Genomic DNA, 24147 nt, shown 5'->3' with positions numbered 1-24147 from the left:
GAGTATGTTTTTGTCTTTTTAATGTCATGTTGGAAGCCTCATTGAGACGTATTGGTTATAAAGTAGAGGATGCAGTTAAAGTACTACATTACCCAGAGTTCCCTACTGCACCAGGCACCACACCACCCTATCCCAGCAACACCCTCTCCTTCACACACTGGTGACACTGATGGTTTCCTCTGAACTGATGGCTTCTACGGTTGTGGCTAGATGGAGAATTTGACGTGGCCCGTTGGGCAGAATTTGACGTGGCCCGTTGGGCAGAATTTGACGTGGCCCGTTGGGCAGAATTTGATGTGGCCCGTTGGGCAGAATTTGACGTGGCCCGTTGGGGAGAATTTGACGTGGCCCGTTGGGGAGAATTTGACGTGGCCCGTTGGAGAATTTGACGTGGCCCGTTGGAGAATTTGACGTGGCCCGTTGGGGAGAATTTGACGTGGCCCGTTGGGGAGAATTTGACGTGGCCCGTTGGGGAGAATTTGACGTGGCCCGTTGGGGAGAATTTGACGTGGCCCGTTGGGGAGAATTTGACAGGTTAGGAGAAGAGTGCTGTGCTCTAGCCACAAGAGTAGAAGTCATCAGTTCTGTTAACATCAGTACCACCTCCCACCTCCCACACCCCCCCCCCACCTCCAACACCCCCAGGACACAACACTGACTCCCCTCAACCCTCCTGTTCTCTGAAACCCACTCTATGGCCCAATCCCAAACTGACCCCTATGCCCTCTATGGCCCAATCCCAAACTGACCCCTACGCCCTCTATGGCCCAATCCCAAACTGACCCCTACGCCCTCTATGGCCTAATCCCAAACTGACCCCTACGCCCTCTATGGCCTAATCCCAAACTGACCCCTACGCCCTCTATGGCCCAATCCCAAACTGACCCCTAGACCCTACGCCCTCTATGGCCCAATCCCAAACTGACCCCTAGACCCTACGCCCTCTATGGCCCAATCCCAAACTCACCCCTCGACCCTACGCCCTCTATGGCCCAATCCCAAACTGACCCTTAGACCCTACGCCCTCTATGGCCCAATCCCAAACTGACCCCTAGACCCTACGCCCTCTATGGTCCAATCCCAAACTGACCCCTAGCCCTACGCCAAGGATCCCCAATTTACATTCAGCAGTGGCTCCAATTTGTTTACACTAATTTTCTGATGATTTTACAGTCTCTTCTCTAATTTAATTGAAACATTATTAATAAAATATATTCAATATTTTTGATCTGAACATTTTGGGGGCCAAATAAAATCGCTCACAGGCCGCCCATTGGGGAACCCTGCCCTATGGTTGACCCCTAGACCCTATGGTCGACCCCTAGACCCTATGGTCGACCCCTAGACCCTATGGTCGACCCCTAGACCCTATGGTCGACCCCTAGACCCTATGGTTGTCCCCTAGACCCTATGGTTGTCCCCTAGACCCTATGGTTGACCCCTAGACCCTATGGTCGACCCCTAGACCCTATGGTCGACCCCTAGACCCTATGATCGACCCCTAGACCCTATGATCGACCCCTAGACCCTATGATCGACCCCATGATCGACACCTAGACCCAATTCATACGGTCTAGGGGTCGATCCTAGGGCATAGGGTCTAGGGGTCAGTTTGGGACTGGACATATCCCTTCTCTTGTCACTCAATCCCTGTCTTCTTCCTCCTCTTCCTCCTCTTCCTCCTCTTCCTCCTCTTCCTCCTCTTCCTCCTCCTTCTGTTCGCCCTCCGTTTCTTCTCATCCTCATCTTGTTTTGTTTTCCTCCTCCACCCTCCCCTCCCTCCCTAACCCCCTCCCTCCCTCTCCTGCTTCCAATCAGGGTCGACTGCAGGGCTGTCGGCCACGCCTCCGGCCTCGCTGCCTGGCTCATTGACCAATGTGAAGGCTCCTCAGAAGTCTCCGTGTCCACAGAGAGAGAGGAAGTCATCGTCCTCGTCTGACGACCGCAATAAGATGGTGAGACGCGACCGCTACCAAACATAGAGCTGATTGGTGTATAACACAGACCTTCTTAGAGCTGATTGGTGTATAACACAGACCTTAGAGCTGATTGGTGTATAACACAGACCTTAGAGCTGATTGGTGTATAACACAGACCTTAGAGCTGATTGGTGTATAACACAGACCTTAGAGCTGATTGGTGTATAACACAGACCTTAGAGCTGATTGGTGTATAACACAGACCTTAGAGCTGATTGGTGTATAACACAGACCTTCTTAGAGCTGATTGGTGTATAACACAGACCTTAGAGCTGATTGGTGTATAACACAGACCTTCTTAGAGCTGATTGGTGTATAACACAGACCTTCTTAGAGCTGATTGGTGTATAACACAGACCTTCTTAGAGCTGATTGGTGTATAACACAGACCTTCTTAGAGCTGATTGGTGTATAACACAGACCTTCTTAGAGCTGATTGGTGTATAACACAGACCTTCTTAGAGCTGATTGGTGTATAACACAGACCTTCTTAGAGCTGATTGGTGTATAACACAGACCTTCTTAGAGCTGATTGGTGTATAACACAGACCTTCTTAGAGCTGATTGGTGTATAACACAGACCTTCTTAGAGCTGATTGGTGTATAAACACAGACCTTCTTAGAGCTGATTGGTGTATAACACAGACCTTCTTAGAGCTGATTGGTGTATAACACAGACCTTCTTAGAGCTGATTGGTGTATAACACAGACCTTCTTAGAGCTGATTGGTGTATAACACAGACCTTCTTAGAGCTGATTGGTGTATAACACAGACCTTCTTAGAGCTGATTGGTGTATAACACAGACCTTAGAGCTGATTGGTGTATAACACAGACCTTAGAGCTGATTGGTGTATAACACAGACCTTCTTAGAGCTGATTGGTGTATAACACAGACCTTCTTAGAGCTGATTGGTGTATAACACAGACCTTAGAGCTGATTGGTGTATAACACAGACCTTAGAGCTGATTGGTGTATAACACAGACCTTAGAGCTGATTGGTGTATAACACAGACCTTCTTAGAGCTGATTGGTGTATAACACAGACCTTCTTAGAGCTGATTGGTGTATAACACAGACCTTCTTAGAGCTGATTGGTGTATAACACAGACCTTCTTAGAGCTGATTGGTGTATAACACAGACCTTCTTAGAGCTGATTGGTGTATAACACAGACCTTCTTAGAGCTGATTGGTGTATAACACAGACCTTCTTAGAGCTGATTGGTGTATAACACAGACCTTCTTAGAGCTGAATTGGTGTATAACACAGACCTTCTTAGAGGCTGATTGGTGTATAACACAGACCTTCTTAGAGCTGATTGGTGTATAACACAGACCTTCTTAGAGCTGATTGGTGTATAACACAGACCTTCTTAGAGCTGATTGATGTATAACACAGACCTTCTTAGAGCTGATTGGTGTATAACACAGACCTTCTTAGAGCTGAGTGGGTGTATAACACAGACCTTAGAGCTGATTGGTGTATAACACAGACCTTCTTAGAGCTGAGTGGTGTATAACACAGACCTTCTTAGAGCTGATTGGTGTATAACACAGAACCTTCTTAGAGCTGATTGGTGTATAAACACAGACCTTCTTAGAGCTGATTGGTGTATAACACAGACCTTCTTAGAGCTGATTGGTGTATAACACAGACCTTCTTAGAGCTGATTGGTGTATAACACAGACCTTCTTAGAGCTGATTGGTGTATAACACAGACCTTCTTAGAGCTGATTGGTGTATAACACAGACCTTCTCAGAGCTGACTGGTGTATCACACAGACCTTCTTAGAGCTGACTGGTGTATCACACAGACCTTCTTAGAGCTGATTGGTGTATCACACAGACCTTCTTAGAGCTGATTGGTGTATAACACAGACCTTCTTAGAGCTGATTGGTGTATAACACAGACCTTCTTAGAGCTGATTGGTGTATAAGTAACACAGACCTTCTTAGAGCTGACTGGTGTATAAGTAACACAGACCTTCTTAGAGCTGATTGGTGTATCAGTAACACAGACCTTCTTAGAGCTGACTGGTGTATCAGTAACACAGACCTTCTTAGAGCTGATTGGTGTATAAGTAACACAGACCTTCTTAGAGCTCATTGGTGTATAAGTAACACAGACCTTCTTAGAGCTCATTGGTGTATAAGTAACACAGACCTTCTTAGAGCTGACTGGTGTATCAGTAACACAGACCTTCTTAGAGCTGACTGGTGTATAAGTAACACAGACCTTCTTAGAGCTGATTGGTGTATAAGTAACACAGACCTTCTTAGAGCTGATTGGTGTAGAAGTAACACAGACCTTCTTAGAGCTGATTGGTGTAGAAGTAACACAGACCTTCTTAGAGCTGATTGGTGTAGAAGTAACACAGACCTTCTTAGAGCTGACTGGTGTATAAGTAACACAGACCTTCTTAGAGCTGACTGGTGTATCAGTAACACAGACCTTCTTAGAGCTGACTGGTGTATCAGTAACACAGACCTTCTTAGAGCTGACTGGTGTATCAGTAACACAGACCTTCTTAGAGCTGACTGGTGTATAAGTAACACAGACCTTCTTAGAGCTGATTGGTGTAGAAGTAACACAGACCTTCTTAGAGCTGATTGGTGTAGAAGTAACACAGACCTTCTTAGAGCTGATTGGTGTATAACACAGACCTTCTTAGAGCTGATTGGTGTATAACACAGACCTTCTTAGAGCTGATTGGTGTATAACACAGACCTTCTTAGAGCTGATTGGTGTATCACAAAGCAGGATCAATAACTTTAAAATAAGATGGAGGTGCCAAACAATGACTATAGGAGTTGGCAAGATGGCTATAAATGCCCATGTATTCAGATGGAGAAAGACCTAGTAAAACACACATTAGTGTGGTGAAATGCACAGAGCCCTTCAACCGTGCACCGGCTCTGTTGTAAAGCAGGAAGTAAACCGTCTCTGTGTGTGTGTGTGTGTCGTAGAAAACCCTGGGCAGACGGGACTCTAGTGACGACTGGGAGATCCCAGAAGGTCAGATCACCCTGGGTCAGAGGATAGGATCTGGATCCTTTGGAACCGTCTTCAAGGGCAAGTGGCACGGCGACGTGGCGGTGAAGATGCTGAACGTTACAGCTCCCACCCCACAGCAACTACAGGCCTTTAAGAACGAAGTGGGAGTCCTCCGGTAAGACGCCTTAACGGTTAAGTCATGTATATAAAAAAAAAAAAAGCTTGGCATATACACAGTGGTAGAATACTAGTTTTACTGCAGATGTTCAGGTAATTAACTGCCACCTTCCAGGTCTTAGGTGTGTTGGGATATACAAGTATAGTGTCAACGGGGCTTCTGTATTGTCATGTGTAAACAGGGCTTCTGTTTTGTCATGTGTAAACAGGGCTTCTGTTTTGTCATGTGTAAACAGGGCTTCTGTTTTGTCATGTGTAAACAGGGCTTCTGTTTTGTCATGAAATAACGGGGCTTCTGTTTTTGCCATGAAATAACATGCCGGATGGATAGCTGAAAGCTCCTTCTCAGTGGTTTTGATGTCCTCCCCCTGTTCCCTAACAGGAAGACGCGTCACGTCAACATCCTGCTGTTCATGGGTTACACCACCAAGCCTCAGCTGGCCATCGTGACCCAGTGGTGTGAGGGCTCCTCCCTCTACCACCACCTACACATCATAGAGACCAAGTTTGAGATGATCAAGCTCATAGACATCGCCCGGCAGACGGCACAGGGCATGGAGTGAGTTAATCCACAACACACGGGATGTACCCCGACTAGCACCCTGTTCTCAGAACTAGTCCCAGACATGGGGAAAAGGCTGCTATTTGGGATGCATCCCCTGGTTCACACACTGATCCCCTACGCTGACTCTCCTGGTTCACGCTCTCGTCCCCTACGCTGACTCTCCTGGTTCACGCTCTCGTCCCCCTACGCTGACTCTCCTGGTTCACGCTCTCGTCCCCCTACGCTGACTCTCCTGGTTCACGCGCTCGTCCCCTACGCTGACTCTCCTGGTTCACGCTCTCGTCCCCTACGCTGACTCTCCTGGTTCACGCGCTCGTCCCCCTACGCTGACTCTCCTGGTTTACGCTCTCGTCCCCTACGCTGACTCTCCTGGGTCACGCGCTCGTCCCCTACGCTGACTCTCCTGGTTCACGCGCTCGTCCCCTACGCTGACTCTCCTGGTTCACGCTCTCGTCCCCCTACGCTGACTCTCCTGGTTCACGCTCTCGTCCCCCTACGCTGACTCTCCTGGTTCACGCTCTCGTCCCCTACGCTGACTCTCCTGGTTCACGCGCTCGTCCCCTACGCTGACTCTCCTGGTTCACGCGCTCGTCCCCCTACGCTGACTCTCCTGGTTCACGCTCTCGTCCCCTACGCTGACTCTCCTGGTTCACGCGCTCGTCCCCTACGCTGACTCTCCTGATTCACGCGCTCGTCCCCTACGCTGACTCTCCTGGTTCACGCTCTCGTCCCCTACGCTGACTCTCCTGGTTCACGCGCTCGTCCCCTACGCTGACTCTCCTGGGTCACGCGCTCGTCCCCCTACGCTGACTCTCCTGGTTCACGCGCTCGTCCCCCTACGCTGACTCTCCTGGTTCACGCTCTCGTCCCCTACGCTGACTCTCCTGGTTCACGCGCTCGTCCCCTACGCTGACTCTCCTGGTTCACGCGCTCGTCCCCCTACGCTGACTCTCCTGGTTTCACGCGCTCGGCCCCTACGCTGACTCTCCTGGTTCACGCGCTCGTCCCCTACGCTGACTCTCCTGGTTCACGCGCTCGTCCCCTACGCTGACTCTCCTGGTTCACGCTCTCGTCCCCTACGCTGACTCTCCTGGTTCACGCTCTCGTCCCCTACGCTGACTCTCCTGGTTCACGCGCTCGTCCCCCTACGCTGACTCTCCTGGTTCACGCTCTCGTCCCTACGCTGACTCTCCTGGTTCACGCGCTCGTCCCCTACGCTGACTCTCCTGGTTCACGCGCTCGTCCCCTACGCTGACTCTCCTGGTTCACGCTCTCGTTCCCTACGCTGACTCTCCTGGTTCACGCGCTCGTCCCCTACGCTGACTCTCCTGGTTCACGCGCTCGTCCCCCTACGCTGACTCTCCTGGTTCACGCTCTCGTCCCCCTACGCTGACTCTCCTGGTTCACGCTCTCGTCCCCCTACGCTGACTCTCCTGGTTTCCATTGTCTGTCTCATAAGGCATTGATGTGCTCAGTCTCTGGCCGACACAACACAGCAGATAGAGCTGCATTTAAATGAGTCAGCCTCTGAACTACGGTAGGTACCTGCAGAACTCACAACTCTGCTACAGTGGAGGTTAGGAGGGTCTTAACATGGACTGACTGGTACAGTGGAGGTTAGGAGAGTCTTAACATGGACTGACTGGTACAGTGGAGGTTAGTCTTAACATGGACAGACTGGTACAGTGGAGGTTAGGAGAGTCTTAACATGGACTGACTGGTACAGTGGAGGTTAGGAGGGTCTTAACATGGACTGACTGGTACAGTGGTTAGTCTTAACATGGACAGACTGGTACAGTGGAGGTTAGGAGAGTCTTAACATGGACTGACTGGCACAGTGGAGGTTAGGAGAGTCTTAACATGGACTGACTGGTACAGTGGAGGTTAGGAGAGTCTTAACATGGACTGCATGGTACAGTGGAGGTTAGGAGGGTCTTAACATGGACTGACTGGTACAGTGGAGGTTAGGAGAGTCTTAACATGGACTGACTGGTACAGTGGAGGTTAGGAGAGTCTTAACATGGACTGACTGGTACAGTGGAGGTTAGGAGAGTCTTAACATGGACAGACTGGTACAGTGGAGGTTAGGAGGGTCTTAACATGGACAGACTGGTACAGTGGAGGTTAGGAGAGTCTTAACATGGACAGACTGGTACAGTGGAGGTTAGGAGAGTCTTAACATGGACAGACTGTTACAGTGGAGGTTAGGAGAGTCTTAACATGGACTGACTGGTACAGTGGAGGTTAGGAGAGTCTTAACATGGACTGACTGGTACAGTGGAGGTTAGGAGAGTCTTAACATGGACTGACTGGTACAGTGGAGGTTAGGAGAGTCTTAACATGGACAGACTGGGACAGTGGAGGTTAGGAGAGTCTTAACATGGACAGACTGGGACAGTGGAGGTTAGGAGAGTCTTAACATGGACAGACTGGTACAGTGGAGGTTAGGAGAGTCTTAACATGGACTGACTGTTACAGTGGAGGTTAGGACAGTCTTAACATGGACAGACTGGTGTACCAGTGTTTGATTACTAACTAACCTGGGACTGTAAACATGTCTACTGTTTATTGATTACCGTAATTTCCGGACTATTAAGCGCACCTGAATATAAGCCGCACCCACTGAATTAAAAAAATCTATATTATTTTGAACATAAATAAGCCGCACATGTCTATAAGCCTCAGGTGCCTACCGGTACATTGAAACAAATGAACTTTACACAGGCTTTAACGAAACACGGCTTGTAACAAAAATAAATAGGCTTTAACGAAACACGGCTTGTAACAAAAAAATAAAACATTTGCAGTAAGCTTTAGTTGTCTTTTTACACTGAGTCAATTCCTCACGCTGCTGTTTCCAACGTCTTATCATCGACTCATTAAGACCAAGCTCCCGTGCAGAAGCTCTATTTCCTTTTCCAACAGCCAGATCAATCGCCTTCAACTTGAAAGCTGCATCATATGCATTTCTCCGTGTCTTTGCCATGATGAGGGTGACAAAATGACTACCGTAATCAGAATGATGGGAAGTTTGAGAGCGCTCGATTTAATCTAAACAGTAAACAAAAAAGTTGTTTGACCTTAACCCGTTCGGCAATTTCATTGGTGTAATGGCAGCTTCATGCCGCCAAAAAACTGAGCACGTCAAAGAATTTTTAAAAAATTTATAAAAAAAAAAGAAAGCTGGAAAAATCCATATATTAGCCGTGTCATTGTTTAAGCCGCGAGGTTCAAAGCCTGGGGAAAAAAGTTGGGGCTTATAGTCCGGAATTTACGGTACTAACTATCCTGGGATTGTTGTGGTTTTTCCTTCCTAGTTATCTGCACGCCAAATCCATCATCCACAGAGACCTGAAGAGCAACAGTATCCTCTCTGACCCCTGACCTTTCACCTGTTCCAACAAGCACCTTTCACAGTCTTGTTTGACCTTTGACCCACCTATAAGGGAGGCCGTCATAATCACCTCTCTCTGCTGTGTCACCTGATCACAAGTCGTTGATAGGATATAGTCCTGTGTTTAGATCTGTTTTTACGTTGTAGAGTCATTTAGCAGGACGCTGTTATCCAGAGGGACTTCCTGTTAGTGCAGCTATCTTTAGGTGAGACAAAGACAAGTGTTGGTGCAAGAAGGGCAAGGGTGTTAGTTGATGAATTGGCAAGGACAGCCACCAGCCGATACATCCATGGTTCTCTCTCCCCCCAGACAGAGCTAGCTCCCCTCTCCCTCCCCCCCAGACGGAGCTAGCTCCCCTCTCTCTCCCCCCAGACGGAGCTAGCTCCCCTCTCCCTCCCCCCCAGACGGAGCTAGCTCCCCTCTCTCTCCACCCAGACGGAGCTCCCGTCTCTCTCCCCCCCAGACGGAGCTAGCTCCCCTCTCCCTCCCCCCCAGACGGAGCTAGCTCCCCTCTCTCTCCACCCAGACGGAGCTCCCGTCTCTCTCCCCCCCAGACGGAGCTAGCTCCCCTCTCCCTCCCCCCCAGACGGAGCTAGCTCCCCTCTCTCTCCCCCCCAGACGGAGCTAGCTCCCCTCTCTCTCCCCCCCAGACGGAGCTAGCTCCCCTCTCTCTCCCCCCCAGACGGAGCTAGCTCCCCTCTCTCTCCCCCCAGACGGAGCTAGCTCCCCTCTCCCTCCCCCCCAGACGGAGCTAGCTCCCCTCTCTCTCCACCCAGACGGAGCTCCCGTCTCTCTCCCCCCCAGACGGAGCTAGCTCCCCTCTCCCTCCCCCCCCAGACGGAGCTAGCTCCCCTCTCTCTCCACCCAGACGGAGCTCCCGTCTCTCTCCCCCCCAGACGGAGCTAGCTCCCCTCTCCCTCCCCCCCAGACGGAGCTAGCTCCCCTCTCTCTCCCCCCCAGACGGAGCTAGCTCCCCTCTCTCTCCCCCCCAGACGGAGCTAGCTCCCCTCTCTCTCCCCCCCGACGGAGCTAGCTCCCCTCTCTCTCCCCCCCAGACTGAGCTAGCTCCCCTCTCTCTCCCCCCCAGACGGAGCTAGCTCCCCTCTCTCTCCCCCCCAGACGGAGCTAGCTCCCCTCTCCCTCCCCCCCAGACGGAGCTAGCTCCCCTCTCTCTCCCCCCCAGACGGAGCTAGCTCCCCTCTCTCTCCCCCCCAGACGGAGCTAGCTCCCCTCTCTCTCCCCCCCAGACGGAGCTAGCTCCCCTCTCTCTCCCCCCCAGACGGAGCTAGCTCCCCTCTCTCTCCCCCCCCAGACGGAGCTAGCTCCCCTCTCCTCTCCCCCCCAGACGGAGCTAGCTCCCCTCTCCTCTCCCCCCCAGACGGAGCTAGCTCCCCTCTCCTCTCCCCCCAGACGGAGCTAGCTCCCCTCTCTCTCCCCCCAGACGGAGCTAGCTCCCCTCTCCCTCCCCCCCAGACGGAGCTAGCTCCCCTCTCCCTCCCCCCCCAGACGGAGCTAGCTCCCCTCTCCCTCCCCCCCAGACGGAGCTAGCTCCCCTCTCTCCCCCCCAGACGGAGCTAGCTCCCCTCTCTCCCCCCCAGACGGAGCTAGCTCCCTCTCTCTCCCCCCCAGACGGAGCTAGCTCCCCTCTCCCTCCCCCCCCAGACGGAGCTAGCTCCCCTCTCCCTCCCCCCCAGACGGAGCTAGCTCCCCTCTCCCTCCCCCCCAGACGGAGCTAGCTCCCCTCTCTCTCCCCCCCAGACGGAGCTAGCTCCCCTCTCTCTCCCCCCCGACGGAGCTAGCTCCCCTCTCTCTCCCCCCCAGACGGAGCTAGCTCCCCTCTCTCTCCCCCCCAGACGGAGCTAGCTCCCCTCTCTCTCCCCCCCGACGGAGTTAGCTCCCCTCTCTCTCCCCCCCAGACGGAGCTAGCTCCCCTCTCTCTCCCCCCCAGACGGAGCTAGCTCCCCTCTCTCTCCCCCCCCAGACGGAGCTAGCTCCCCTCTCTCTCCCCCCCCAGACGGAGCTAGCTCCCCTCTCTCTCCCCCCCAGACGGAGCTAGCTCCCCTCTCTCTCCCCCCCAGACGGAGCTAGCTCCCCTCTCTCTCCCCCCAGACGGAGCTAGCTCCCCTCTCTCTCCCCCCCAGACGGAGCTAGCTCCCCTCTCTCTCCCCCCCAGACGGAGCTAGCTCCCCTCTCTCTCCCCCCCAGACGGAGCTAGCTCCCCTCTCCCTCCCCCCCCAGACGGAGCTAGCTCCCCTCTCTCTCCCCCCCCAGACGGAGCTAGCTCCCCTCTCCTCTCCCCCCCAGACGGAGCTAGCTCCCCTCTCCTCTCCCCCCAGACGGAGCTAGCTCCCTCCTCTCTCCCCCCCCCCCAGACGGAGCTAGCTCCCCTCTCCCTCCCCCCCCCCGACGGAGCTAGCTCCCCTCTCCCTCCCCCCCCAGACGGAGCTAGCTCCCCTCTCCCTCCCCCCCCAGACGGAGCTAGCTCCCTCTCCCTCCCCCCCCCAGACGGAGCTAGCTCCCCTCTCCCTCCCCCCCCCAGACGGAGCTAGCTCCCCTCTCCTCTCCCCCCCCCAGACGGAGCTAGCTCCCCTCTCCTCTCCCCCCCAGACGGAGCTAGCTCCCCTCTCCTCTCCCCCCCAGACGGAGCTAGCTCCCCTCTCCTCTCCCCCCCAGACGGAGCTAGCTCCCCTCTCCTCTCCCCCCCAGACGGAGCTAGCTCCCCTCTCCTCTCCCCCCAGACGGAGCTAGCTCCCCTCTCCTCTCCCCCCCAGACGGAGCTAGCTCCCCTCTCTCTCTTTTCCTTAACCCCTCTCCTCCCAGACATCTTCTTACACGAGGACCTGACGGTGAAGATAGGAGACTTCGGCCTGGCCACAGTGAAGTCACGCTGGAGCGGCTCCCACCAGTTTGAACAGCTCTCTGGCTCCATCCTGTGGATGGTGAGTGATACTGCAGGGATAAAGAGGACAACCTGAATAGACAACTAACAAGAGAATTCAATCTAGGGAAAGGGGGATACCTAGTCAGTTGTCCAATTGAATGTATTCAACTGAAATGTCTTCTGCATTTAACCCACAAACCCTTCTGCCTTGCTCGGGGGCAGAATGACAGATTTCTTTACCTTGTCAGCTCAGGGAATTCGATCCAGCAACCTTCCGGTTACTGGCCCAACGCTCTAACCACATTATTCTACATTATTAGAATGATAATCGACGTTATCAGAGCTGCTCTGAAAGGATCAGATATCAGTTGTTTTTAGGAACACAGTGAATAAATCTAAATGTGACATGAGCTCGGACGCAATTGGTCTTCCCTCAATTCCTTACCTCCTTTCTTCTGGCCTCCATCTCAAAACTCATTGGAGGAGAGGGTCTGGGGGGGAGGTACCTCAAATCTCATTGGAGGAGAGGGTCTGGGGGGGAGGTACCTCAGATCTTGTTCTCCAGTGCGGTTTGAGAGGGAGGCGACGATGGCAGGAGCAAGGACAATACTTTTGAGACACAGGGTTCAAGTCAATTCAGGAAGTAAACCAAAAAAAATCTAATTCCAAATGTTCCTTCTGGACGAGAATTGCAATTGTCAGTGTACTTCCTGACCTGACTGGAATTGAGCCCAACCCTGCCAGTGTGGCTGTGTATCTGGTAAACTGTGTGACTCTGCTGCTCCCTGTCTGTCTGTAGGCCCCAGAAGTGATCCGTCTGCAGGATAAGAACCCATACAGCTTCCAGTCTGACGTTTACGCCTTCGGGATTGTTCTCTATGAGTTGATGTCTGGGGCCTTGCCCTACTCCAACATCAATAACAGAGACCAGGTAGATATCTCTACTGTTATATATATATATATATATATACGTATATATATATATATATACACATTTATAATGTTCTCTATGAGCTGATGTCTGGGGTCCTGTCCTACCTGAGCAAGGTCTCCTAGCCCTAACCCCTGATCCTCTACCTCTCTCCTCTAGATAATCTTCATGGTGGGTCGGGGCTACCTGTCTCCTGACCTCAGTAAGGTGCGCTCCAACTGTCCTAAAGCCATGAGGAGGCTGATGGCTGACTGTATGAAGAAGAAGAGAGAGGAACGGCCCCTATTCCCTCAGGTAACGCTGGAGGCGGGACCCTGTTCCCTCAGGTAACGCTGGAGGCGGGACCCTGTTCCCTCAGGTAACGCTGGAGACGGGACCCTGTTCCCTCGGGTAACGCTGGAGGCGGGACCCTGTTCCCTCGGGTAACGCTGGAGGCGGGACCCTGTTCCCTCGGGTAACGCTGGAGGCGGGACCCTGTTCCCTCGGGTAACGCTGGAGGCGGGACCCTGTTCCCTCGGGTAACGCTGGAGGCGGGACCCTGTTCCCTCGGGTAACGCTGGAGACGGGACCCTGTTCCTCGGGTAACGCTGGAGGCGGGACCCTGTTCCCTCGGGTAACGTTGGAGGCGGGACCCTGTTCCCTCGGGTAACGCTGGAGGCGGGACCCTGTTCCCTCGGGTAACGCTGGAGGCGGGACCCTGTTCCCTCGGGTAAACGCTGGAGGCGGGACCCTGTTCCCTCGGGTAACGCTGGAGGCGGGACCCTGTTCCCTCGGGTAACGCTGGAGGCGGGACCCTGTTCCCTCGGGTTAACGCTGGAGGCGGGACCCTGTTCCCTCGGGTAACGCTGGAGGCGGGACCCTGTTCCCTCGGGTAACGCTGGAGGCGGGACCCTGTTCCCTCGGGTAACGCTGGAGGCGGGACCCTGTTCCCTCGGGTAACGCTGGAGGCGGGACCCTGTTCCCTCGGGTAACGCTGGAGGCGGGACCCTGTTCCCTCGGGTAACGCTGGAGGCGGGACCCTGTTCCCTCGGGTAACGCTGGAGGCGGGACCCTGTTCCCTCGGGTAACGCTGGAGGCGGGACCCTGTTCCCTCGGGGTAACGCTGGAGGCGGGACCCTGTTCCCTCGGGTAACGCTGGAGGCGGGACCCTGTTCCCTCGGGTAACGCTGGAGGCGGGACCCTGTTCCCTCGGGTAACGCTGGAGGCGGGACCCTGTTCCCTCGGGTAACGCTGGAGGCGGGACCCTGTTCCCTCGGGTAACGCTGGAGGCCTCTTCACTGTACATTCACTGAATGTTTTAAAATGACCAAGATATCCACCTCAACAGAAACATCTTCCTGCTCATGTGGTTAAGGCTGGTAATCTGTTGTGGGTTAAAAGGCTGGTAACCTGTTGTGGGTTAAAAGGCTGGTAACCTGTTGTGGGCTAAAAGGCTGGTAACCTGTTGTGGGTTAAGGCTGGTAACCTGTTGTGGGTTAAGGCTGGTAACCTGTTGTGGGTTAAAAGGCTGGTAACCTGTTGTGGGTTAAGGCTGGTAACCTGTTGTGGGTTAAAAGGCTGGTAACCTGTTGTGGGTTAAAAGGCTGGTAACCTGTTGTGGGTTAAAAGGCTGGTAACCTGTTGTGGGTTAAAAGGCTGGTAACCTGTTGTGGGTTAAGGCTGGTAACCTGTTGTGGGTCAAGGCTGGTAACCTGTTGTGGGTTAAAAGGCTGGTAACCTGTGTGGGTTAAGGCTGGTAACCTGTTGTGGGTTAAAAGGCTGGTAACCTGTTGTGGGTTAAAAGGCTGGTAACCTGTTGTGGGTTAAAAGGCTGGTAACCTGTTGTGGGTTAAGGCTGGTAACCTGTTGTGGGTCAAGGCTGGTAACCTGTTGTGGGTTAAAAGGCTGGTAACCTGTTGTGGGTTAAAAGGCTGGTAACCTGTTGTGGGTTAAAAGGCTGGTAACCTGTTGTGGGTTAAAAGGCTGGTAACCTGTTGTGGGTTAAAAGGCTGGTAACCTGTTGTGCTTGGGTTAAAAGGCTGGTAACCTGTTGTGGTTGGGTTAAAAGGCTGGTAACCTGTTGTGGTTAGGTTAAAAGGCTGGTAACCTGTTGTGGTTAGGTTAAAAGGCTGGTAACCTGTTGTGGTTAGGTTAAGGCTGGTAACCTGTTGTGGTTGGGTTAAGGCTGGTAACCTGTTGTGGGTTAAAAGGCTGGTAACCTGTTGTGGGTTAAAAGGCTGGTAACCTGTTGTGGGTTAAAAGGCTGGTAACCTGTTGTGGGTTAAAAGGCTGGTAACCTGTTGTGGGTTAAAAGGCTGGTAACCTGTTGTGGGTTAAAAGGCTGGTAACCTGTTGTGGGTCAAGGCTGGTAACCTGTTGTGGGTGAAAAGGCTGGTAACCTGTTGTGGGTGAAAAGGCTGGTAACCTGTTGTGGGTGAAAAGGCTGGTAACCTGTTGTGGGTGAAAAGGCTGGTAACCTGTTGTGGGTTAAGGCTGGTAACCTGTTGGGGGTTAAAAGGCTGGTAACCTGTTGTGGGTTAAAAGGCTGGTAACCTGTTGGGGGTTAAAAGGCTGGTAACCTGTTGTGGGTTAAAAGGCTGGTAACCTGTTGTGGGTTAAAAGGCTGGTAACCTGTTGTGGTTAGGTTAAGGCTGGTAACCTGTTGTGGTTGGGTTAAGGCTGGTAACCTGTTGTGGGTTAAAAGGCTGGTAACCTGTTGTGGGTTAAAAGGCTGGTAACCTGTTGTGGGTTAAAAGGCTGGTAACCTGTTGTGGGTTAAAAGGCTGGTAACCTGTTGTGGGTTAAAAGGCTGGTAACCTGTTGTGGGTTAAGGCTGGTAACCTGTTGGGGGTTAAAAGGCTGGTAACCTGTTGTGGGTTAAAAGGCTGGTAACCTGTTGTGGGTTAAGGCTGGTAACCTGTTGTGGTTGGGTTAAAAGGCTGGTAACCTGTTGTGGTTGGGTTAAAAGGCTGGTAACCTGTTGTGGTTGGGTTAAGGCTGGTAACCTGTTGTGGTTGGGTTAAGGCTGGTAACCTGTTGTGGGTTAAAAGGCTGGTAACCTGTTGTGGGTTAAGGCTGCTAACCTGTGTGGGTTAAGGCTGGTAACCTGTGTGGGTTAAGGCTGGTAACCTGTTTTGGGTTAAAAGGCTGGTAACCTGTTTTGGGTTAAAAGGCTGGTAACCTGTTTTGGGTTAAAAGGCTGGTAACCTGTTGTGGGTTAAAAGGCTGGTAACCTGTTGTGGGTTAAGGCTGGTAACCTGTTGTGGGTTAAGGCTGGTAACCTGTTGTGGGTTAAGGCTGGTAACCTGTGTGGGGACCGAGCCAGCCCTCCTTGGAGTTGTTTTGCTTGTATGGCTGAAGGAGAACATGTTAGTTCCACCACCAGGTGGCATCAGAGCATTAGAAATAAATTCACACTGACGTCTCACTGTGTTTAAAAGCTGCTGGAAAGCCCAGCTGAGGTTCTGCTGACAGCCTGAATCTAAGATTCTCTGACTTGCTGTCAGCTTTGTCCCTATTTGAGACGAGTGATTGGCTAGTGATGACCTATTAACCTCCTGTGTTTTTCTCCTGATTTTTGTTGGCGGTGACCTTTTCTTTTTAACCTCTGACCTCCTCTGTCAGATCCTGGCGTCCATTGAGCTTCTGGCGCGTTCTTTACCCAAGATCCACCGCTCCGCGTCGGAACCCTCACTGAACCGAGCCGGGTTCCAGACGGAGGACTTCAGCCTGTACGCCTGCGCCTCCCCCAAAACCCCTATACAGGGGGGATACGGTAAGGGGGGTCCCGTCATCTCTCCATGTAAAGAGTGTTACTGCCATTTTAAATGTGCTCACGTAACTATTCTGTGATCAACGATTTGGCCTGTTGAAATAATAGATAGGATTGTAACATAGACACAATGAATAAGGCTCATTGATCACATCAGAACAGAACTGCTGTCTCTCCTCTCTCCCTTCCACGCTGTACTGCTGTCTCTCTCCTCTCTCCCTTCCACGCTGTACTGCTGTCTCTCTCCTCTCTCCCTTCCACGCTGTACTGCTGTGTCTCTCTCCTCTCTCCCTTCCACGCTGTACTGCTGTCTCTCTCTCCTCTCTCCCTTCCACGCTGTACTGCTGTCTCTCTCTCCTCTCTCCCTTCCACGCTGTACTGCTGTCTCTCTCCTCTCTCCCTTCCACGCTGTACTGCTGTCTCTCTCCTCTCTCCCTTCCACGCTGTACTGCTGTCTCTCCTCTCTCTCCCTTCCACGCTGTACTGCTGTCTCTCTCCTCTCTCCCTTCCACACTGTACTGCTGTCTCTCTCCTCTCTCCCTTCCACGCTGTACTGCTGTCTCTCTCTCCTCTCCCTTCCACGCTGTACTGCTGTCTCTCTCCTCTCTCCCTTCCACGCTGTACTGCTGTCTCTCTCTTCTCTCCCTTCCACGCTGTACTGCTGTCTCTCTCCTCTCCCTTCCACGCTGTACTGCTGTCTCTCTCCTCTCTCCCTTCCACGCTGTACTGCTGTCTCTCTCCTCTCCCTTCCACGCTGTACTGCTGTCTCTCTCCTCTCTCCCTTCCACGCTGTACTGCTGTCTCTCTCCTCTCTCCCTTCCACGCTGTACTGCTGTCTCTCTCCTCTCTCCCTTCCACGCTGTACTGCTGTCTCTCCTCTCTCTCCCTTCCACGCTGTACTGCTGTCTCTCTCCTCTCTCCCTTCCACACTGTACTGCTGTCTCTCTCCTCTCTCCCTTCCACGCTGTACTGCTGTCTCTCTCTCCTCTCCCTTCCACGCTGTACTGCTGTCTCTCTCCTCTCTCCCTTCCACGCTGTACTGCTGTCTCTCTCTTCTCTCCCTTCCACGCTGTACTGCTGTCTCTCTCCTCTCCCTTCCACGCTGTACTGCTGTCTCTCTCCTCTCTCCCTTCCACGCTGTACTGCTGTCTCTCTCCTCTCCCTTCCACGCTGTACTGCTGTCTCTCTCCTCTCTCCCTTCCACGCTGTACTGCTGTCTCTCTCCTCTCTCCCTTCCACGCTGTACTGCTGTCTCTCTCTCCTCTCTCCCTTCCACGCTGTACTGCTGTCTCGCTCTCCTCTCTCCCTTCCACGCTGTACTGCTGTCTCGCTCTCCTCTCTCCCTTCCACGCTGTACTGCTGTCTCGCTCTCCTCTCTCCCTTCCACGCTGTACTGCTGTCTCTCTCCTCTCTCCCGTCCACGCTGTACTGCTGTCTCTCTCCTCTCCCCCTTCCACGCTGTACTGCTGTCTCTCTCCTCTCTCCCTTCCACGCTGTACTGCTGTCTCTCTCCTCTCTCCCTTCCACGCTGTACTGCTGTCTCTCTCCTCTCCCCCTTCCACGCTGTACTGCTGTCTCTCTCCTCTCTCCCGTCCACGCTGTACTGCTGTCTCTCTCCTCTCTCCCTTCCACGCTGTACTGCTGTCTCTCTCCTCTCTCCCTTCCACGCTGTACTGCTGTCTCTCCTCTCTCCCTTCCACGCTGTACTGCTGTCTCTCTCCTCTCTCCCTTCCACGCTGTACTGCTGTCTCTCTCCTCTCTCCCTTCCACGCTGTACTGCTGTCTCTCTCTCCTCTCTCCCTTCCACGCTGTACTGCTGTCTCTCCTCTCTCCCTTCCACGCTGTACTGCTGTCTCTTTCCTCCCTTCCACACTGATCATATCTCTGGTCTCTTCCTTCCACACTGATCATATCTCTGGTCTCTTCATTCCACACTGATCATATCTCTGGTCTCTTCCTTCCAGGGGAGTTTTCAGCATTTAAATAAGATGCTGATCCAGATTCCACCAGTCAGCCAGTCCATCCCTCGTCACTCTTCAACAAGTCTTGTGTTCCTGCCGTGGATTTCTTCATCCATTAACCAAAAACCAACTTACTAGTCTCTAAGAACGTGCTGTTTTCTACTTCCCACACCTGAAGAGACAAGACGGCTTCTTCCTGTCTCCGCTCCACATCTCAGGAGTTCTACAGATGATTTCTCCGCTGGGGGAATCACCACATCCCAAAAAACTTTTACAAAATCTGATTTAAAAAAAAAAAGGAAAAACTTGAATGACACATATAGCAGATACACAAATGAAGACACACTGAAGAAATGTTAAACCAAACCAGAGGAAGAAGGGAATAGTGCAAAAGGAGAGAACAGCACTTCCTGGTTGTAGGACTGATGAAGGAGGAGTGTAAGTGAGAGCACAAGGACAGGATTGGGGTTAGGGGTCGAGAGGTTAGAGGTCGAGGGTTTGGGCAGCACACGCCTTCTCATTCCCCTCCCTGACGAAGAGGGACGGAGCTACAGGCACAGGAAACCACACTTCTTCCCTGGCTGCTCATTGGTTACCTGAGATGAAGGGGCCAGGTCTAAGCCAATCGCTGATAAGCTGGATTTCACAGGGGGTGGAGTCGACCCTGTGGGAAGAGAACTTGAAAGATTAATTTATTGAAGAAAAAAATCCCCAGTTCTTGTTTGTTTTTGGGATTTTAAGGATATTGGTGTGGGGGGATGCTGTTCTGAGCTTTTCTTTGTTGACGAGATCGTTCATGTTTTTACTGTCACTACAAAGCATTCCTACCCGGTGATAGGGCCACACGCGAATACACTCGACTCAAGCTTCACTGAAAGGACAGAGGTTCTGAGACTTTCCCTCGCCTCTCACACATCTGTCCATTTTTCGAAATGAAGGATGCCCTTTCCACATTTTTGCCAGACTCCGGGATCTTGCCTTGACATTTGCCTCAACAAAACTCCATGTTAACCCCTGTTTTTGGATCATTTGATAGCTGATGTGGAGTCGACCAGAAAACGCCAGCATCCGCTTTTCAGGTCTACAGTAATGTTCAACCTAACTTCCTTTTCCCCTGAAAACCAGAACTCCGCTCGCTACGTTAGCGTCATAAAGAACCTTTTTTTTTTAAATCAGCCGAGGATTGTTATTTTGAAGGGAGAGCACATCGCTTTTATCAACAGGTTTGTTAGAAAGAAACTGTGTGAATCTAAGATGGCTGCCAGTGCCTCTTTAGACTTGGTGTTTTGGGGGGAGGGGGGGAGGAGGAGAATCCAATCCTCTATTACGGAGTCTACAGGGGTGTGGAGGACGGAGAGTCTCTCTGACCGACATGCCACACGTTTGACCATCTTTATTTTGGAGAGGGGGGGACTTTATCTAGTGAGTTTGTACGAGGAAGGATGGAAGCTACCAGAACACCGTACAGTGGTACTCCCTCTATCTGAAGGACCGAGTGAAGTCTGAAGGAAGGAAGAACCAAGGCTACGTCCCAATATTCCCGCTCGGAAGTGAACGATTGAATCGGGTTCTTCTTTAGTCTACATGTTGGATAGCAGCTGCTTTATAGTCTGAGGTTTTACATTGCATTGTGCTGTTACAAGTTTCACTGCTCTCCCTCAACGAGACACGGCTTCTCCTCTCAGCTTGGCTACGTTCACAGAACACGATCCAAACACACACACACACACACACACACACACACACACACACACACACACACACACACACCTCTGATTCTGTTGGTGAAAAGCTATCTGGGCAGTGCATGTGATAACCTACCGACGAGACTTTCTCTTCTTGTCGTGGACTTTGATATTGTTTTTTTTGTCACAGACGGAGGAAACAGAAGCTCAATTCACCTGTTGCACCTGTAAACAAGATGGCTGCTCTCACCTTCCTGCCTGCTGAAAGACTAGTGGGATTTTAATGGTTTGTTTTGTTGTTGTTGGGAGTAGGTTAAAGTTGCCCCTGGACTGATTGGATGTCCCTCACTGTTGGTTAAGGTTCTGATTGGGGTAGGAGTAGCTGATCCTAGACCTGTACCAAGGGGAAACTTCAGTCCGAAGCTGTGTTTTTGAGTGGGGGATTAAAATGGAATCTGTCTGATTTTTATGCCTATCCTTTCTATAGTCACGCAGCTGTATTTGTCATTCCGGTGTGTCGAAAGGTCGAAGGAGCTGTTTTTAACTTGTCTTTTGTTGATGTCGTTTTGCCTTTTTTTATTTTGTTGACAGGCAGGCCTGCAAAAAAAATATTGGCTAATTTGTTAATGACATTTTATGAATTGTCTTTGAGACCGGGAGAGAGCATTTTTTTTTTTTTTAAGCCATCTGTCTTGTTTTAACTGCTTGTGTCTTAGTGAGAGATGTATCGAAGAAGCAAAAATGGTGACTTCCCTTTATTTAATTTGTTTAATTAACAAATAAATCCCGTCACAACATGAATTTTGAGTTGATGAATAACACCCTAAACTCAATTTCCAAACTCATCATGTTCCATCTGTAAGGAAACACAGTGGATGTTCTGCTGGGGAAGCCAAAGGCTGTGTAAAATGGGCATTGGCTACGTCCCAAACAGTTCCCTATTCCCTTTAACGGTGCACTTGGGGCTCAGGTAGTGTTCCGGAGAAGTTATAGGGGCTCCATTTGGGACGCGGTCGTCACGTGAAGAATTTAAACACTTGATAAAGGACCTCTATGAACCTCTGAACAGATGGGTCTCGTTTCTCACCTGTAGAAGAACTTTTTCAATGGAGAATCTACCATTTTACATTATTAGTTCTGGACTATGCTTAAACTGTGTCTGGGAAACTGGCCCATAGATTAGGTCCAGGAGAGTAAATCCTAATACTGGAGATGAACCAGAATAGAGACGTAGACTTCTGCCATGAGATGTATAATGTCATGGATTTTTCTGAAGGACATCGTTCCCATTACGCTGCGTCATTGTCTTCAGTTCACTGTGACACAACCCAAGATATGACCCCCCCGAGGAACTAACGGAGGATATGACCCCCCGAGGAACTAACAGCGGATATGACCCCCCGAGGATATGACCCCCGAGGAACTAACAGCGGATATGACCCCCCGAGGATATGACCCCCGAGGAACTAACGGCGGATATGACCCGCCGAGGAACTAACGACGGATATGACCCCCCGAGGATATGACCCCCTGAGGAACTAACGGCGGATATGACCCCCTGAGGAACTAACGACGGATATGACCCCCCGAGGAACTAACGGCGGATATGACCCCCCGAGGAACTAACGGCGGATATGACCCCCCGAGGAACTAACGACGGATATGACCCCCCGAGGATATGACCCCCCCGAGAAACTAACGGCGGATATGACCCCCGAGGAACTAACGGCGGATATGACCCCCTGAGGAACTAACGACGGATATGACCCCCCGAGGAACTAACAGGGGATATGACCCCCTGAGGAACTAACGGCGGATATGACCCCCCGAGGAACTAACGACGGATATGACCCCCCGAGGAACTAACGGCGGATATGACCCCCTGAGGAACTAACGGCGGATATGACCCCCCGAGGAACTAACGACGGATATGACCCCCCGAGGATATGACCCCCCGAGAAACTAACGGCGGATATGACCCCCCGAGGAACTAACGACGGATATGACCCCCCGAGGATATGACCCCCGAGGAACTAACGGCGGATATGACCCCCGAGGAACTAACGGCGGATATGACCCCCGAGGAACTAACAGTGGATATGACCCCCCGAGGAACTAACGGCGGATATGACCCCCGAGGAACTAACGGCGGATATGACCCCCCGAGGAACTAACGGCGGATATGACCCCCCGAGGAACTAACGGCGGATATGACCCCCCCGAGGAACTAACGGCGGATATGACCCCCCCGAGGAACTAACGGCGGATATGACCCCCCGAGGAACTAACGGCGGATATGACCCCCCGAGGAACTAACGGCGGATATGACCCCCCCCCGAGGAACTAACGGCGGATATGACCCCCCCGGGGAACTAACGGCGGATATGACCCCCCAAGGATATGACCCCCCGAGGAACTAACAGCGGATATGACCCCCCAAGGAACTAACAGCGGATATGACCCCCCCCCCGAGGAACTAACGGCGGATATGACCCCCCCCCCGAGGAACTAACGGCGGATATGACCCCTCGAGGAACTAACGGCGGATATGACCCCCCCCCGAGGAACTAACAGCGGATATGACCCCCGAGGATATGACACCCCCGAGGAACTAACGGCGGATATGACCCCCCCGAGGAACTAACGGCGGATATGACCCCCCAAGGATATGACCCCCCGAGGAACTAACAGCGGATATGACCCCCCGAGGAACTAACAGCGGATATGACCCCCCGAGGAACTAACAGCGGATATGACCCCCCCGAGGAACTAACAGCGGATATGACCCCCCGAGGAACTAACGGCGGATATGACCCCCCCCCGAGGAACTAACAGCGGATATGACCCCCGAGGATATGACCCCCGAGGAACTAACAGCGGATATGACCCCCCCGAGGAACTAACAGCGCATATCTGTAAAATAAAGGTTTTTTTCCGAGTGGCGCAGCAGTCTAAGGCACTGCTTCTCAGTGCTAGAGGCATCACTACAGACCCTGGTTCGATTCCAGGCTGTATCACAACCGGCCGATGATTGGGAGTCCCATAGGGGCGGCGCATAATTGACCCAGCGTCGTCCGGGTTTGGCCCAGGGGTAGGCCATCATTGTAAATAAGAATTTGTCCTTATCTGACTTGTTAAATAAAGGATAAAATAAATATGACCCCGGGGAGCTAACGACAGGAAGGAGTTGTTACGAGTGCCCTTATTATTTTACAGATTGACAGGCATCCCAAATGGCACCCTATTGCCTTTATAGTGCCCCACTTTGACCAGGGCCCACAGGGCTCTATGTAGGGAATAGGATGCCATTTGGGATGCATACAGCCATGTTCTTTATGTTATGATATATATATATGCTGTTGCAGCAAAAAGGTTGATGTCTTCACAAGCATTGGTCTGTCAAAGCTATGGGACTCTACTGACAACCTGTTGAGTTGTCCCTCTCTCCATCAAAGCTATGGGACTCTACTGACAACCTGTTGAGTTGTCCCTCTCTCCATCAAAGCTATGGGACTCTACTGACAACCTGTTGAGTTGTCCCTCTCTCCATCAAAGCTATAGGACTCTACTGACAACCTGTTGTCCCTCTCTCCATCAAAGCTATGGGACTCTACTGACAACCTGTTGAGTTGTCCCTCTCTCCATCAAAGCTATGGGACTCTACTGACAACCTGTTGAGTTGTCCCTCTCTCCATCAAAGCTATAGGACTCTACTGACAACCTGTTGTCCCTCTCTCCATCAAAGCTATGGGACTCTACTGACAACCTGTTGAGTTGTCCCTCTCTCCATCAAAGCTATGAGACTCTACTGACAACCTGTTGAGT

General features: G+C 52.0%; 1 protein-coding gene and 1 long non-coding RNA gene across 6 annotated transcripts in view; both read left to right on the top strand.

The window, feature by feature from the left end:
* LOC115183708 (serine/threonine-protein kinase B-raf) overlaps positions 1 to 21123 on the top strand; it is a 66412-nt gene extending 45289 nt beyond the window's left edge. For all 5 annotated transcript variants that reach the window (XM_029744778.1, XM_029744777.1, XM_029744779.1 and 2 more), the window contains 9 exons: positions 1819 to 1955; positions 4949 to 5151; positions 5536 to 5712; positions 9036 to 9082; positions 11934 to 12052; positions 12794 to 12925; positions 13085 to 13219; positions 16529 to 16679; positions 18641 to 21123. In XM_029744778.1, the coding sequence (XP_029600638.1) occupies positions 1819 to 1955; positions 4949 to 5151; positions 5536 to 5712; positions 9036 to 9082; positions 11934 to 12052; positions 12794 to 12925; positions 13085 to 13219; positions 16529 to 16679; positions 18641 to 18663 (1124 nt within the window). In that variant the 3' untranslated portion in view covers positions 18664 to 21123. The remainder of the gene's footprint in view (positions 1 to 1818; positions 1956 to 4948; positions 5152 to 5535; positions 5713 to 9035; positions 9083 to 11933; positions 12053 to 12793; positions 12926 to 13084; positions 13220 to 16528; positions 16680 to 18640) is intronic.
* LOC115183710 (uncharacterized) lies at positions 7500 to 8345 on the top strand. The gene is made up of 2 exons (XR_003874044.1): positions 7500 to 8041; positions 8202 to 8345. It is a non-coding gene; the product is annotated as an uncharacterized LOC115183710 (long non-coding RNA).
* Positions 21124 to 24147: the final 3024 nt, after the last annotated feature.

This window comes from Salmo trutta, unplaced genomic scaffold (genome assembly GCF_901001165.1).
Source record: "Salmo trutta unplaced genomic scaffold, fSalTru1.1, whole genome shotgun sequence".
Lineage (NCBI taxonomy): Eukaryota > Metazoa > Chordata > Actinopteri > Salmoniformes > Salmonidae > Salmo > Salmo trutta.
This window is presented reverse-complemented; position numbering and strand designations above follow the sequence as displayed.